The 17,783-nt window shown below is 37.7% G+C and overlaps 2 protein-coding genes across 6 annotated transcripts in view; one reads left to right on the top strand and one right to left on the bottom strand.

The window, feature by feature from the left end:
• The window catches only part of CCNB3 (cyclin B3), an 80,153-nt gene extending 75,693 nt beyond the window's left edge, over positions 1-4,460 (bottom strand). For 3 of the 5 annotated variants that reach the window (XM_053670654.1, XM_053670658.1, XM_053670659.1), the window contains exon 1: positions 4,421-4,460. The gene's annotated coding sequence lies outside the window, so the exon portion shown is untranslated. Of the gene's footprint in view, positions 1-4,406 lie in introns of all 5 variants that reach the window. The other 2 variants (XM_053670657.1, XM_053670656.1) reach the window with 2 other exon arrangements.
• Positions 4,461-8,269: 3,809 nt separating this feature from the next.
• On the top strand, positions 8,270-17,226 carry AKAP4 (A-kinase anchoring protein 4). The gene is made up of 6 exons (XM_037158865.2): positions 8,270-8,328; positions 9,777-9,872; positions 10,860-10,910; positions 11,429-11,530; positions 14,292-16,448; positions 17,066-17,226. Exons 2-6 carry the CDS (start codon positions 9,777-9,779, stop codon positions 17,219-17,221), a joined length of 2,562 nt encoding a protein of 853 aa, XP_037014760.2. The 5' UTR covers positions 8,270-8,328; the 3' UTR covers positions 17,222-17,226.
• The last annotated feature ends 557 nt before the right edge of the window (positions 17,227-17,783 follow it).

Genomic DNA, 17,783 nt, shown 5'->3' with positions numbered 1-17,783 from the left:
ATGAAAAGATAGAGACTGGCAGAGTGGATTTAAAAAACGTGATTCAATGATATGCCATTAACAAGAAACCTACTTCAAATACAATGATATCAGTAGACTAAAAATTAAAGAGAAAAGATATATCATACATACATTAAGTTTGAAAAAGCAGGAATAACTAAATTTATATCAGATAAAGTAAATCTCAGAGCAAAGTCAATTACCAGGGACAGAGAGGGATGTTACATAATGTTAAAGGGTCAATCCACCAAGACAACACAGCAATCCTAAACATGTATACACTAACCAATAGGCCTGGAAAATACACAAAGCAAAATCTGACAGAACTGAAAGAAAAATAGTCAAATCCACATGCATAATTGGAGATTTCAACACTTCATCTCAGTAACAGAACAATTAGGTAAGAAATCAATAAGGAGAACTCAACACCACCATCAACAGAATCTAATAGAAATTTATAAAGCACCTTATCCAATAGCAGCAGAATATGTATATCTTTCAAGCTCCCATAGCATATTTACCAAAACAGACTACCCTCAATCATAAAACAAATCAGCAAATATAAAACAATTGAAATGACAAATGAGTGTATCATCTGACCACTGGGAATCTATGACAAAAATAACAGGAATATCCCCAAACATTTTGAAACTAAACAATGCACCTCATCGATCAAAGGGGAAAATATCAAACCAAATAAAAAAATGCATTGAAGTGAGTGAGAATGAAAATACAATATATCAAAACTTATGGGATACAATTAGAGCAGTGCTGAAAGGGAAATTTATAGGACTAACTGCCTACATTAGAAAAGAGGAGAAGTCTAAAAGTCAATCTGAGTTTCACCTCAAGTCTAGGAAAAGAACAAAATAAATCCAAAGTAAACATAATATAGGGAATAATTAAGATAAGAGTAAAAACTGATTAAATCAAAAATAGAAATGTCAATAGTGAAAATCAATGAAACAGAAAGCTGTTTTTTTAAAGATCAATAAAATTGGCAAACCTCTAGCAAGACTGACAAAGAAAAAATGCAAATTAGTGATATCAGAAATGAAACAAAGGATATCATTGCAGACCTTTATGACACCAAAGGGTAACAGGAGAATACTATGAACCTGATACATATAAACTTGACAATTTAATTGAAATGAAAAAATCCCTTAGAAATCAAAAACTAGCACAATACACTCAGTATTTAATACATAATTTGAATAATTCCATTCTTTTAAAGAAATTCCATTTGTAGTTTTAAAATTCTTTACTTTTATTATTTTTCTTTTTTTTAAGATCTTATTTATTTATTTATCGTAAGAGGGGAAGGAGAGAGAGAAAGAAACATCAATGTATGGTTGCCTTTCATGCATCCCCTGCTGGGAACTGGCCTGCAGGGAACCAGCCTGCAACCCAGGCATGTGCCCTGACTGGGAATCAAACCACGATCCTCTGGTTCTCCTCTGGTTCGCAGGCCTGTGCTCAATCCATTGAGCTACACCAGCCAGGGCCTAAAATTCTTTAAAAAGAAGTCTCTAGGCCCAGAATATTTCGATGGAGAATTAAACTTAGTGTTGAAAGAATGATTAACATCAATTCCATACTATCTCTCTAAGAAAACAGAAGAGGAGGAAACACTTCACAACTTATATGAAAACACTTTTACCATAATACCAAGCCATCCAAAAATAGTATGAAAAGAGAAAACTACAGACCATTATCCCTCATGAAAATAGAATCAAAATAGAAAACAGAATCTCTCAAGCAAGCTATTGCAAGCAGAATTTAGCCATATATAAAAAGTATATTAAATGCCATGAACAAGTGAGGTTTATTCTATGGATGCAAGGCTGTTCAAAAAATCAATCCATGTTACCTACCACATTAATAGGCCAAGGAATCCACATGCACAAAAAGAAAGCTATTAAAGCTAATAAACAAACTCAAAGGTTCAGGACACAAGATTAATCAATATACAAAACTCAACCATATACACTTGCAAGAAACAGTGTGAAAATAAAATGAAGACAATTCTACTTACAATGACGTTGAAATAATAAAAGACTTAGAAAGTAAATTTAACAAAAGAGCTGCAAGACTTGTACACTGAAACCCACAAAAATATCATTGATATTAAAGACCTAAACAAATGTAAAGACATCCCATGTTCATTAATTGTGATACTTAATATTAAGATGGCAATCCTCAAAATGATTTACAGAATCAACACAATATCAAAATCTGTGTCACAAAGAGTTAATATAGTAGGGCTGAGAATGCTATCTTTTGAAAATCCTGTTTGCAAGGTTGCCCCTTGGCTAGGATCTAGGAATTTGGATTTGGGGCGGGGGAGTTCCACATCTTAACTGATGAGAGTAGCTCACTGTACCTTAACTGTTTGTGCAAACAATATGATTTATGAACAACAGCTTTCCCCCTGGGACTCCGGAATTTTGGTATGTACTAGGCAGAGGGTGTACAGTAATTTTGGATGTACTATGCAGGACCAGCCTCCTAATAAAAGCTCTTGGCACTGAGTTTCTAATGAGCTGTCCTCATAACAACATTTCCATACAAGTTGTCACAACAATTAACTGCAAAAAGCTATACAAGTGAAAGCAGTCACAAAAGACTACATATTGTATGATTCCATTTATATTAAATGTCCAGAATAGGTAAATCTATAGAGATAGAAAGCAGATTACTGGCTGCCTAAAGCTGGAGAGGTATAGAGTTGGGGGAGTTGTGATAGCTAAAGTGTATGAGTTTTCTTTTTTTTGGTGATGAAAAAATGTTCTAAAATTGATTATGGCAATGGCTGTACAACTATGAGTACACAAAAATCATTTATATACTTTATATGGGTGAATTAAATGGCATTTGAATTGTTCCAATAAAGCTGTTATAAAATCACAGTGGCTAATAAAATATATTGGCTCTTTAAAAAGTCTGTTGAAAACTGGCAAGGAATGACTAAGTGGAACCTATTAGGAAGTTATTTCAATAAGCCAGGAAATTTGGATCAATATGGTCCAATGTTCTTGGCCATGGCAAAGCACTTGTATATGGTTCTGAGCATAGCAATTCATAAATAACCATTACCGCTAATTTTCTTTCTTTTAAAAAAAATCAAGATATAATTTACATATAATATTATATTAGTTCCAGGTGTGCACACTAATTTTCAATTAGTAATTGAAAGCACTTGGTAATATATATGAACCTAATGCTTCCCTGGCAAGGTAAATGATAGTGAGTAAAATACAATCATTCTGTATTTGGAAAGATAAAGCTCATAATAAAATAACTACCAACACATGAAAGAACATGGTAAGTACCAAAGCATGGTTAAAATACAACTGCTAAGGATTTCAGAGGACACGCGTTGTTCAGCACACCATTATTACCAACACAATCACTGCTGTCATATTCAGCCCAGCATCACCAAGAGTAATTACTGAGTGTCTAAGTACATGAGCCACTGTTCCAGTCTATACAGAGTTAGACAAGCACTTCTTCCTTTTAAACTAATACATATTTATGATGGGGCTATTAAGGAAATATTATATTAATATTATAAGTATATTATCTATATTATAAATGAATCTATTAAGTATTAGGTCAATAAATATAACATACATAAAAATGCAGTTTTCAGGATAGAAAAGTTATTCTACAGGGGTTATTCACTCACGCAAGAGTTATTCTATACGAGGGGTTCATCATTTCCCTTTTGAGAAATGCCTTAGCAAAATGGGTTTTTGTATAGAATGATCATTTACTGTGTGGAAATACGTTTTCCAAGCAGCTGAGACCTCCTAGTGGCCACATGAACTCATTACCATCCAGCTTTGAGAGCAAGGTACAGAAAAGCTAAGTCTGACATCCCTCCGGGGCGACTATAGGATAAAGCTGAAGACTTGGAACAGCCTTCATCCTATTTAAATGTCCCTAAAATCAGGGGGATCCTCAAGGGTGTGTACTGGGGGGAGGATGCCTACAGTGCTATAAGGGAACTTGAAGAGGTTCGTTCATGCTTCCATATTTCCCTCCTATCCTCCGTAGCCTTTGTTTAAAACAATCATGCACAAATAAAGGTACTCTCTGGGGGAAGGAGAAAAAATGTCATCAATGAATACTATATTTAAATACTTTTCCATTAGATGTTCGAAACAAGTTTATTGGTTTGACAAGAAAAAAATTCCGATTAACAGCCTAGTTTCCTCAGCCACATCTCCAGCTCTGACATAAAATATATTTATATAAGTAAGGCAAAAGTACCCATAACAAGCCATAAATGGATCGGAACTAAAGCTACGCATGGGAAAGGAGCTTCTCGCCAGTCGGAAACAGAAACAAGTCAAAACAAAACAGAACAAAACAGATAAGGGGCAGCGGGAGAGCGGACTAACCGCCTCAGAATTACCAACTCACACCAACCGCCACCAACCGCCACCAACGGCCACAGGACCAACGGTTTGGGACCAACCGTCGCACAGTAACCGCCCACTGAAGAAAGTTCTCGGAGGCGGTGCGCGGACTGTACCATTCTCACCATCAGGGGGAGATAACCAATCGACACTTTTCAATCAGGCTTGAAACCACCAGATGTGGCCAAATGATCATACTAGGCACCCTTTACCTTTATTTTCCCTAAAAATTTCTCTGTTGCATCTTTGGACTCTAGAAGAAAGAAAAGGCGTGCTAATTTTTTAGCACAAAACATACACCCCCCTCCAAGACGACGGAAGTGGCTCATGCCGAAAGTAGCCGAACCACCAATCAAATGGTCTCTCTGGGCTCCAACTTGCCGTTAATAAAATCTGGATTAAAATAGTACATATATCACAAGGCTGTGTGAGAATTAAATGAGATAATGCATGCAAAACACACCAGGCAAATTTCCAGACACGCAGAATTAGAAACTCTGGGATGGGGTCCAACTATTTTTTAATAAGCCCTCCGGGTGATTCTGAGGCACGTCTAAATTGTGAAAATTTTTGCTTTATGAAGAATGCTGCCCGCTCAAATAGCTAATCAAGTTTTTTGTCATTATTTCATATTCCATGACTCCATGGCTTGTTTCCTGCCTGAACTTTCAAAACCGTCATCTGTTCATTGAGCCACACTCCATGGCCAGTAGCTTGGCAGGTACAAAGAGAAAGAGACAGAGAACCTGCTGTTGAGGCTTCATTGTAGGTAATCCAAGAATAGGAAAAGTTTATTCAACCTAATTGTCACAGTATCATTGCATAAACTAAATTAGGTAGGCTAAATCTGAGACAGTAAATTCATGAAGGCCAATAATTCAGTTCATTTAAATTTCATTTTGCCATTATTCATAATAATTACATTATGGCCATAATAATTACAAATGCAGGTTCCATATCTATTATCTTAATAGCTCTTTCAAACCAAATACAAAATGAATGCACATTTAAAGTGAGATTTGTATGATTAGTCACAAGTTTGTATGGAAAAAAATGTTTGGACAGAATAAACAAGGTTAGAAAATGGATAGTTAGGAAAATGGTGATTAGGAAAAAAAGCAGGTGACCAAAGCTTCTGTGTTTATCATCTCTATAATTTGCTCTTAAAGACTAACCTAAGTGCATACTACTTCACACACACATATTAATGGAGCATGTTCTTTTCTTTTTTGACTCTTTCAACATCCTTTCTTCCCTATCTGTCCCTACCACTAGTCAATACAGGACACTCTGAGAGTCTCAGCAGCTTAAGAGAAAGAAGAGGCAGTGAATATACTGTAACAGATGACTGAGCCTCCTTACATTTTCATTACTGGTTTCTCATCCAAATGCTGCTCTTGTTTGCTCCTGGTTAGCCTCCAGCATGACAGGACTGGGGTGCCATGGCACAGGGCTCTAATCATCTATAATAGTTCTCTCTTTGTCATTTAGGGGATTTGGTAAGACATTTTCCAGGCCCAGATCACAGTTTTTCTCTTCTGGCTGGGAGACATAGAGGGTTTTTTTTTTTAATCTTAAGAATATACATTCTTATGCTTGAAAAATAAATAAACATTTTCTTTCTTTGCTTCTAATTCCATAGACATGAGCCAGACACAGAAGCTACAACTTAAACATCGAAATTTCCCCTTAACAAAACAGCAGTAAAGAAAAAAAAAAACAAGTCCTGTAATGTGGATTTTAGCCTATCACTGTTGACAAAGACTCCTTCCTTGACCAAAATTTAAAACTATATATATTTAAGTTATACAGCACAATGATTTGATAGAGTCAGGCTTCTTGGAAGCTTCTTCTCAACTAGACCTCAACTTTGGCCTATAAAAACTTCAACATTTAGGACAAAGAATTTTATCTCCCTCTACTAAGAGACTTGAACAAATACTTAGTATAGTTTCTATCAGCTCAAGGCAAGCCCTTAGAATGATGACCCCAGCCTCCTTAACATACCTGCCTGAGAAAGTTCAACATTGAAAGAAGGATTTCCTGTCTGTTTCAACCAAAACCTGTCTATAGACCCCTGCCTCACCTCTCTTTTCTTAGAGAATTTACAAAACTTGTGATTATAAATCCTTTCTTTGTCCCTTTGAGATATATCTTCCACAACCCAGAAGTATCTGTTTCAAGGACCTGGGAGCCACCCCTTTGAAATATAATCATCAAGAAAGACAGAGCCTCTGTTTTCCAATCTCTATGGAAGGGTAGGATTCTAACTTTGATAAGTACCAGTTAGGTACTGATTACATTGATCAGCCTCCCTCCACTCCCCAAATTTCTCTCAATACTTTTCCTTTAGCACACCCCAGCATATAAAAAGCTCCTGCTTTTTGTTTCAGTAGAGTTGAGCTCTAGTTATCTAAAGTTTCTCTCCTACTGCAATAGCTTGAATAAAATCTATCTTGCCACCTTAAAAAATGCCCAGTTCTGTTTCTCTTTGATGCCATGAATTATAAAGATAAGAACTGTACAACTAGCTTAAGACATGCAATCTCAGGGGCAACAGGGAAAAGATCAAATGAAGGTAGACCAAGAATATGAAACTGCATTATTTGGTGGGGGGATCATCTCAACTGATTTTTAAAAATTCATATGCATTTATTCTCATGTATGAGGTTAAAGTAGATACATGTGAAGAAAGGACAAGGAGAAAACAAAATAAGACTTGGGCACACTAAGAATCATTTGGTTGTGAGCTAGTGTGTCCAAACTGGGGCTAAACTAAAGGTATATCAAAGTATAATGAATAATCTTCTAAAGAATAGTGTAGCCAGAAATCCAGTACTGGCTATAACGGAAAAGAATAAAGAGGGGCTTAAGTCCTTTTATGGCTTGAGAAGTCTCTGAAAGTCGGACCCTGTCTCAAGAGGATTAGCTTTTTTTCTGGGCTAATAATGTTTCAGGATGAAAGTTAGAGCTTGTTGGACCAATTAGGCACACAGAATCCTAAGAACACCCAACTTTGGGCTGTTATTGTCCTGTATAAAAATAAACAACAATATCATGAAGTAGAAGTTCTAGTACCAGCTGGTGGTCAAGACTTTAGGAGAGTATGGAGAGTTGAGGAAAGAAGAAACATCTTATGTCAGACTGGGTCATCATAGCATCCAAATTCACAAGAAAAAAATATTTCAAGGTCTTATGAAATAACCTATTATAATATTCCAAAGGTAGGGGCATCTTCTGACTTCTTTTTGACTAGCTAAGGGCATGTCTTAATGGTGAGGTAAAACCACAAAAGCTGTTAAGTCAACCTCCAACTTTCTGTTTTCATACTTTTATTCAGGATACTCAGAAAGGACTTTAATTAACATTTTTCTATTTCCAATGCTGAACTTTTAGTGGGAAAACCAAAAAAAAATAAGCTAAGATGTGAAAATTAATACTGTTTTGTGAAAAATGCAGACCAAACTGGTAATTAATATGATTACATTGTTCTGGAAATCTAGCAAAAAGAGGACAGAAAGAAGGATTTAAGGTGTTGTGAACTGGACAAAATGTGAAAGAATTATATGTACTCTCCTACAGAGAACACAAGAAGATTGCCATACAGCAGACAGCCTGAGGTGGTTTTGATATGAAGGGGTATTGAGTTTGCCAGCCTGCCACACTTCTGCTGTGGTTGCTATGGTTTCGGGCATTGTGACCCAACAAACTCTGGTGTCATACCCCAGGGTCATAAGCAGCAGGAAAGGCCTTGGCCCTTCAGTCTTGTCCAACTGCTGGCGAGGGTAGCAGCCAGCTGAGGGTGCCCAAGAACTTGGCACTGCCCATATCCATCTAAAGGGGCACATCTCCCTTCTCGGTGGCACATATTCAGCCAAAAGAAGAAAAGAACTTCATTATCAAGGTAATGAGTTTATGAATTATATGTTTTTTTAGAGTCTGGTCATGAGGGAACCTCTACACTTCCCTTTTTTTTTCTTTCTAGGCTACTGATCTCTACCTCTGGAAAAAGAGAAACTCTCTCTTTTGAGGGTGTGGGAAGCCTTCTCTTAAATCTTTGGGAAAGCTCCAAAGGTCTTGGGGGTGGTAAAGGGTGGGGATGTAGTATTATCACGTGAACAATAGCCGAGTATAGAAGGTGGGGAGAAAAAGAAGGAAGAGTAAGAAGAATTAAGGAGAGAGAGGGGGAGGAGAAACGAGAGAGAGGGAGGAGAGCAGGGAAAGGGGAAAGGAGGAAGAGGGAGAGAGAGAGGAGGAAAGGAGAGGGGAGAAGAGAGAGAGAGGCAGGGAAAATGGAGGGAGGGAAGGGGAGGAAGGGAGAGAGGGAAAGGAAAGGGGAAGGAGAGAAGGAAGCTAGAGGTCTAAATTTTGAAGGAAGTTGGAAAAAAGGAATTCAACAACTCTCTAATATTTGGCAAAATGTTTCTCTTGTTAATTAACAAATCCAAGTACCAAGTACCCAAACAGTTCTACTGAACTCATAACTGTCTTTCTGAACATGGATCTGAGGTCTTACACAACAAAAATCAGTTGGGGCCTTTGCCAACTTCTTTATATTTTTACTTCTGGGCTGGGGTGGGAGGTGACATGGGGGCTGAAGAAAGTTGGCAGAGATTATTATTCTTTCAAAAATAAAATTAAACATGGTTCTATGGGATCAGGGTCTGGTCTTCCCTCAGACATTTGCTTTTTGGTTATATTTATAGCTATTAGACTGAGTTTTCTCAGCATTCAGAAACTCATTCTATATGTTGGAATTTTATGTGTTGTTTTAATTTAAAAGGTTACTTATTCACTCTACTGTATTCACCTTAGTCTTTTCCAGTGGCTCTATGTTGTAAGTGTTTCAGCTATTTACCTCATTTTGCTCCCTTAATATAAGAAAGACTCTGAAAAGAAAAAGAAAAAAGAAAAAGAAGAAAAAAAAGAAGAAAGACTCTGGTTGAACTGGGGTTAACTAAAATTCAATTAAAGGGGATGAGGTGAATTTGAATCTTTGAAGGTACTCAAGAGTGGAGACAGGTGGGATTTAGGGGAGTTTGGTAGAAATAAATCTCTAAAGAAAATCCCCACATTCTCTATACCTCCTTTTAAATTTGCTTCCCAAAGGATTATGCTAAAATTACCCTGATGACTTCAGAGAATCTTTTCCCCACTACTCACCCCACCAGTTCCTAGCCTAAACCAATGTGAAACACAAATGAGTTTCAGGGCCCTCTTATCTAAACAGAGCCAGTTTCTAAAAACCGTATATAAGGTTTTTAGAACCTTTTATAGCACATATGTAGAACCTTTAGCACATCTAGAACCTTTTAGCATATATATATAACCATATATACTTTGTCTTTCCAGATGTCTGATAATATTGACTGGTTACACAGCCCCAGAGGTGTGTGCAAGGTTGATATCTATAGCCCAAAAGAACGGCAGGAACAAGAACGAAAAGTGGTAAGACACAAAATTACTCCTACCAATGTGTGGAAAGGGTTGCCTTATGAATGCAAATATCCTGCAACCCAGAGTAGACTAATGGAGGGTGACTGTCATTTATCCAAGATACCAAGTTCAGTAAAGTTTGTGGGGTGACCAGTATGCTTATACATCACAAAGGGACAAATCAAGGGAGGGGCAGAATGAAGAGTGGTAAAAGAGGCGGGGAGGGAGGACTGGGAGGAGCCTCTGAGGAGGGAAGAGTTGTGGTTGCCTAGTTACCAGCCTCTATTACCTAACCTCTGAAGTCATAATAATATCACCTAGCTACCAGTAAGTTTCACTGAAGTTGGACACCTCCAAGAGGGCAAAATGCTTTATGCTCTGTTTTTATCATGCTCACATTTTTATTATTTACTTAATATGTGCTTCTGCAATGTTTTTAAATTGACTTACATTTAAAAATTACCAACACCCTAAGCAATATTATCCACAATATCACAGGTTTGATGTTTTAGTGTGTATTTTTCCTACTAAACAATCACTAAAAAATACACCCGTTAAACAGAAATGTTTATCCATGTACCACCTACAGTTTTCTGTAGTATCAATAGTAAAAATACCACATTTGGAGAACACTGTGGTTGTTGATACTGCTGTAACTGGGAGCCAGGGAACTGAGTTCTAATATAAGTTTCACCTTTGAGTTTGTGTCAGTTGGGCAAACCACCTTTCTTCTGACTTTTCTCAATAAATGTGGGTATTTTGGGCATCTCTGACAGGTAGGTATTCTTTCTTATCGAGGAAATACAGTAATGATAATATTCTCTCTGGCAAATAACATTAATTGAGTACTTTTTATGTACACTATGCTAAAAGCTTTATTTGCACTATCTCAATCAATTCTCACAAGAACCCAATACAGTAGGTGCTTTATCATCTCAAAGAGAAACTTCAGTCTTTTGTCTAGAATTTTCCTAAATGCATTATCTTAATTTGATGCAGATATGTTTTGTCGACGTGTCCACCCTGAATATGGAAGATAAAGGTTCCAAGGTGAGTATTTTCTCAGAGCTGAAATGAGTGAGAAACTTCTGAAAAGGTTATTAGTGACATCATAATAAAAGAGAAAGGCTGTGACAGAGGGTAGAAAGATGGAGGAGATTCAAATGGGCAGCCATCATTTTTGAGAGGCCAAAATCTCTTGCTTAGAAATTTCCTGTCACCCTTGACAACAAATCTCATTTTAGAAGGCACTTAAGTTGCTGGTAGGGCTGAAAGCATGAAAGGTAGAATGTCAGAACAGTGAAAAAAACTGTACCAAATTTCAATGATTAATGAAATATGATTCTTGAGATTCATAGCTCTGTGAATACCTCTGGGAGGGGTAGTAATTCGTGGAGAGAAAAAGATCCCATTCTTCAAAGATTAGCTAGCATTACAAGCTTATTTCTCCTTTGGAAGGAAAAGTGATAACATTCAGGTTTTGAAGTGGAAGCAGTGGAGAGGGCTGCTTGGTGAAGGAAGTCTCAAAAAGCAACTATTCATAAGAATCTCACCCCTTCATTCCATAGGATGCTGGTGGTTCCAGTTCAGGATGTGACTTAGCCCTGGATCATTTAGAGGAAACAGAAATTATTGTAATCAAGGATACTGAGAAGCAAAACCAGTCTAAGGTACACTTGGCCTCTGTCTGCCCCTTCTAATTTCCAGAGCCCAGTTTTGAATCTGAGGACTCTGATTCAGAAATAGTAAGATAACTGTTGTCAAACAGGCTCCTAAATCTGACTACTATGACAGTCTAGAGAATGCAGGCCTAAATTTACAGTCAGGTAAGTTTAGTGCCCAGGTATATAACAATGGCCCTAATCACAGAGGCTCAGAATGCCCTCTCCTGATTGCAGGTACATATTTCAAATAGAATCTTGCTATCCTTATACTAACAAAGATATGGGCTTATAAGCAAGATCTCTTATAGTGTTTTTTCTTGTAATGGACTTGTGCACCCCACATTGCCCAGTGTCCAAAAAGAAAAGAACAAGGATATAGGGAGCAGAGACAATCCACGATGACCAAGAACTGTAGTTGCCTGGTCTCCAACCCTATTATCTAAAAGATTACGCAGACTGTCAGATAGTATAAAATTAGAAGCAATTAGATTTGCATATTACTGTCACATGCAAGTCCTTTTGTTTTTGTGTAACTATCCTAAATTATATCTGTTAGGCTCCTGGTTTGGGTGGGCATTAGAGCCCATGGTAAGTCACCTTCACTGTCCTACAAACCTAGAATGGCTGATATTAGAACAGGATATTTGGTTTTAGCTCAAAGGAATAAAATATTTTCTGTTCTGTGTCCCTATGCTCATGTTAAAACCAGAAAAAGCATTTCTGGCCCCAGACACACTTGAAGTGATGAGAGTGGCTCTTAAGGAAGAAAAAACAGTTAAAAAATATTCTTAAAGAGTTTTGGGTTCATTTGGGGGGGCTCCATTTTGAAGTCTTAAGAAAGGGGTAAATTACACCTGATGTTTATTTTTTAAAGTGCAGCACATATTTCCTACACACGAAACAGATTTCTTTTATTGTAACCTAAGCCCATTTGCAAAATGTTGAACTTATCATAACCTCACATGTCTAGGAATTCAGTGAAAAGAAAGGAGATGAAACAATGGAGGGGGCAAAGAGGGCAATGGTACGTAGCACTGAGTAGAAGAGATGTACAATACATATTTCATGTATCTAGACATGTATGTGCACATATATGTATAATGTATGTGCATGGCTGTTTGTGACTGTGTGTGACATGTATGTGTGGTTGTATGTTTGTGTGTGAATATGCATGTGTATGCATGCATACATGCATAGATGTATGTATATACAAATATAAATGGATGCATGTATATGTGAGAGATGTATGCATGTATATATGAGATATATATATATCTCATATATACATGCATACATCTATATTTGGGGATGTATACAGGGGATGCATACATCTATATTTGTATACAAATACATGCATTTATATATACACAAATATAGATGTATGTATATATATATGAGATATATATATATCTCATATATACATGCATACATCTCATATACAAATGTATATGAGAGCATGTATAGGAGGTAATGCATAAATCTATATTCGTATACAAATATAGATGTATACATGTGTGTATACATATGTGTATATGTGACTATTCGTAAATGATTACTATTCATAAACAATGACTTACATATACAAAGGTATACATTCAGCTGCATTGATATGCCCACATAAACATCCGTATTCACCATGCACACTATACATAAACATACACATACAAGCCTTGATCAAAACACAGTGACCATACAGATTCAGGTACAGGCAAACACTCTTATACAGGATGGGGCATTATGAGTACATAAAACAGAGTTTACTCTTGAATTATTACTTATTATTTTATTATTTTCCATATAAACAACTGTAAACCTACTTTTGTCCAACCCTGTAAATATACCTCATGTTGATACACATACATACAAACTTAAACAAAGTGACACATATTTTCTAACACATGTTTGAATGCATTGATACACAAATTGACACAAATACAGTGACATCCTCACTCATGTATTCACACACAAACTCAAATATGCAGGATGTGTGCAACACTGACACACATTCTCAACTATTGACATGGTATATAACATAAACTGATACTTAATTTATTAACATACATAGTCATATACAATCATCTATTAACACACATATTCATAGTTTAACATACACATTTATTAATGTATCGTGTATTATACATTAATACATTATATATTATACATTAATATATTAATGAGTATGTATGTTAACCTGTGAATTTATGCTGTAACATGCAACTATATTTATAGCTCTATGATACATTCTATTGGCTTTATTGTAAACAAATACAAAAATCATTCAAACTGACAGTTGTCATTTACATTTTCAGAGACACACTGACATACACACCATCATGCACATGTTGGCCCATACAGTAGACATATAAAATAAGTATTGATGTCAATGCATTATTACACATGCTTACACAGTCAGCCATACATGTACACTGACATGCATATGCACACACACCAGCAACACAGACTGACACATTCTTACATCTACTGAGTCGTTCACACTTATTAATTGCTATATTGGTATTCATACACACACAAGAGACATGTTGACACATTTTTGATACATATTGAGATAAACACACATGCTCAGGTGAAATTGACAAGCTACCACTGGTGGTCAAATGTCTGTTAATGGATATAATTATGTATTATGTTTCCATGCAAATTCTAAAGGCCAAATCCCTAATATGTGCAGCTTAGAAAGATATATATTCTAAATAAAATAAGGGGAAAAAAGCCTCCCCAAACTCTTAGGTGTTCTTCTTTTTTTTAGATGGAGGGATCTGTATGCCTTTTTAAACAAGCTCCCTCTAATCCTATAAGTGTTCCAAACTGGCTTCTAAATGATCTCCAGAAGTATGCCTTGGGTTTCCAACATGCACTAAGTCCTTCAGCCTCTACTTGTAAACGTAAAGTAGGAGAGGCAGAAGATGAACATCACAAATTACCCTCCGTGAACTGCTACAGTGTCTATGCTGATCAACTGAACATCGATTATATGGCCAACAGACCTCAAAGCCTACATCTAGAAATGACTGCAGCCAATAATACCAACAATAACCAGAGCCCTTCCACCTCTTCAACAAAATCTTCTAGCACTCATAGGGCAGTAATCTCTCCTGAGGGAGAATGTTCCATGGATGACCTTTCCTTCTATGTCAACCGACTATCTAATCTGGTAATCCAGATGGCCCATAAGGAAATCAAGGATAAATTGGAAAATGGAGGCAAATGTTACCATTATTCAATCTATCCACCCTCTGGGGACAAAGGGAAAAACTGCCCCCGCAGTGCTGTGAGCAAGATCGCTTCTGAAATGGTCCACGATGCTGTGGAAATGACCTCTGCAGAAATCCGGGGCACTGGGGAAGAGGGCAAGGAAGGTGGGCGAAAAACGTTTATGTATAGTGAATTATCCAACAAGAGCAAGGGAGGAGACAAACAGATGTGCCAAAAAGAAAGCAAAGAATTCACAGACACTCTCAGTAAAGGGCTCATGGTTTATGCAAATCAAGTGGCATCTGACATGATGGTTTCTGTTATGAGGAGCTTGAAAGTGCAAACTTCTGGGAAACCAGTTCCTGCCTGTGTGGTCCTGAAGAGGGTGTTGTTAAAACACACCAAGGAAATTGTGTCCGATTTGATTGACTCCTGCTTGAAGAACCTGCATAGTGTCACTGGGGTCCTGATGACTGACTCTGACTTTGTCTCAGCTGTCAAGAGGAATCTGTTCAACCACGGAAAACAAAATGCTACAGATATATTGGAGGCCATGCTGAAGCGCCTGGTTTGTGCTATGCTTGGAGAGAAGGAGACTAAATCACAGAGTCTGTTGTATGCATCTCTGAAAGCTGGGTCTCATGATCTCAAATGCAAGAACCAAAGTAAAAATCAAAGTCTTGAATTCTCTACCATGAAAGCTGAGATGAAAGGGAAGGACAAATGCAAAATAAAGCCAGATGAATACAAGTCATTGATTAGTGCTGAAAGAGTCGGTGAACACATCCTCAAGGAGAGCCTGGCCATGTGGAACCAAACACAAGGAAACCAAGGCAAGACTGCTGGCAAAGCAGGCACCAATATGGAAGAAAAAAGAGAAAATATCAGCGCTTCCACATATTTGCTGGCAAAAGACTTGATTGTTTCTGCCCTTATGCTGATTCAGTACCACCTGACCCAGCAGGCCAAGGGCAAAGAAACACTTGAAGAAGACTGTCCTGGTTCTACCATGGGCTATATGACTCAGAGTGCCCAATATGAAAAGAATGTAGGTGGCCAAACTGCCAAGGCACTTTCAATGAAACATCTAGAGTCTCGTGTAGCTCCTGGGTCATCTGCCTGTGTAAAGGAATCTCAACAGGCAGACTGCCAAAAGTCAGATGTGTCAAACATCGTTCTATCACTGATTCAGAAACTGCTCAATGAGAGCACCTGCAACAGGGACAGTCAGAGCGCCTTCAACATTGATGAGCAATCTGAAGTTGAGAGCAAGCCTTCTGAGTTCAGTTCAAACAAAGCAGCTTTCATGTCTGAGAGAGTGGAAGAACAATTCCAAGACAATTCAGAACTTGACTTTGTTAGTGGGACGAAGCAAATGAACCGGCAATTCATTGATCAACTGGTAGAATCTGTGATGAAGCTGTGCCTTATCATGGCTAAGTATAGCAACAACAAGGAAGCCCTTGCCGAGTTGGAAGAACAAGCAGCCTTGGCAAACAACCCCAGTTACCAGGTTGGTGGCCCCAGATGTAATAATGATGGTGCAATGTCACATCAAGCATTTCCTGGGCCAGAAGTCATCGTCAATAATCAGTGCTCAACAAGTAGTTTGCAGAAGCAGCTCCAGGCTGTCCTGCAGTGGATTGCAGCCTCCCAGTTTAATGTGCCAATGCTCTATTTCATGGGAGATGATGATGGACAACTAGAGAAGGTAAGCAATGACAAAGCACAAGAAGGGAGATAGTTGGAATGGGCAGGGAGAAAAAATTGTACTTAGAGCTCAAGAATAGTCCAAACTTATTTCAAGTCAACTCTTTACCAGGTCCCTTATGAATTACTTTATCTTCACAAAAAGACACAAAAATGATGAACCATTAATTGAGGCTGTGAAACCTCAATGTTTGTATATTTAAGCCAAGAGGAGGAGGGAAGGATCAGCTTTATTTTATCATTATTCTTTAAACAAACTATCTGGTAAAATATGTTTTAGGGAGGTGGCAGAATGGCAACCCCTAACCTTGACCTAGTAATCAGCACAGACTAACTGAAGGACCCAGACCTTGGTGAGAAGTATTTAGTAAACACAACTTATTCCAGAATTTGTTTTTTGATGCTCAAAAAGAAAGTAGAATTTTCATTTTGATCTATGACATTAGAGGAAGGTCAAGGAAAAAGGAGAGGAAAGCCAGTCCTGTATCTGTGGCAGCTTTTACTCTAATCTTAGAATCATGGGTGGAAAGGTGAGTTAAAGAGGTAGTTCACTTTATCCTTCTGGGTCCCTTCTCCCAAAGTTTCACATGATTCACACGATCTCTGCTCTCTCCACAGCTTCCACAAGTATCAGCTAAGGCAGCAGAGAAAGGGTACAGTGTTGGAGATCTCCTTCAAGAAGTCATGAAGTTTGCCAAGGAACGACAGCTGGATGAAGCCGTGGGCAATATGACTAGAAAACAATTACTGGACTGGCTGCTCACTAACCTGTGAACTAACAATGCCTTAAACACCTCTGTAGTTACCCCTCCCTGACCCACAGCAGCATTCCATGCCATCTGGGCACCCCTTCATTAGGCAAGTTGAACAACATGCTACACGATTGTATTTCCAAATACATCTGAGCAGTTGGACTGTGCAAGTGTAAGGTGTTAGATAAGCTAGGCAACAATGTGAATAAAAAATTAAAAATGTGTCGTTGTTTCCTTACCAAGATATATCTGAGGCAAAAGAGGGGAGTGGATCTAATTCCAAGGACTGGTGATAGACTGTTGGACTTGGGTCCAGATCTGACCCTGAGTTATTTTGTGAGCACTCAAGACATAAAGGTATAAATCATGTCCAAATCTCTAAGTAATATGGTTTGCCCAAATAATGTGCACTACAATCTAGAGGTTTGCCAGCTGTGGACTCCCTGCTTCTGACACAAACATATATAACTTGATAATCTTCCCTCTAATCCCAAGGATACAGTTTTCTTGGTCTTTATTAGGAGTTTACAAATGGGCTAGCTTAAACAAAAAACAAACTGATGTAAGCATATCACTCATGGACA

Source organism: Artibeus jamaicensis, unplaced genomic scaffold (genome assembly GCF_021234435.1).
Source record: "Artibeus jamaicensis isolate MK-2021 breed Jamaican fruit bat unplaced genomic scaffold, CSHL_Jam_final contig_60, whole genome shotgun sequence".
NCBI classification, from domain to species: Eukaryota; Metazoa; Chordata; class Mammalia; order Chiroptera; family Phyllostomidae; genus Artibeus; species Artibeus jamaicensis.
The sequence above is the reverse complement of the archived record's forward strand: the minus strand, read 5'-3'. Positions and strand labels throughout refer to the sequence as shown.

What these genes read in the sequence shown, in the direction of transcription:
- AKAP4 (XM_037158865.2), top strand. Translation starts at nt 9,777, where the DNA reads ATGTCTGATAATATTGACTGGTTACACAGCCCCAGAGGTGTGTGCAAG. An exon ending in TGGAAGATAAAGGTTCCAAG is followed by an intron (nt 10,911 to 11,428) that starts GTGAGTATTTTC and finishes TTCATTCCATAG; the next exon opens with GATGCTGGTGGTTCCAGTTC. An exon ending in ATGATGGACAACTAGAGAAG is followed by an intron (nt 16,449 to 17,065) that starts GTAAGCAATGAC and finishes CTCTCTCCACAG; the next exon opens with CTTCCACAAGTATCAGCTAA.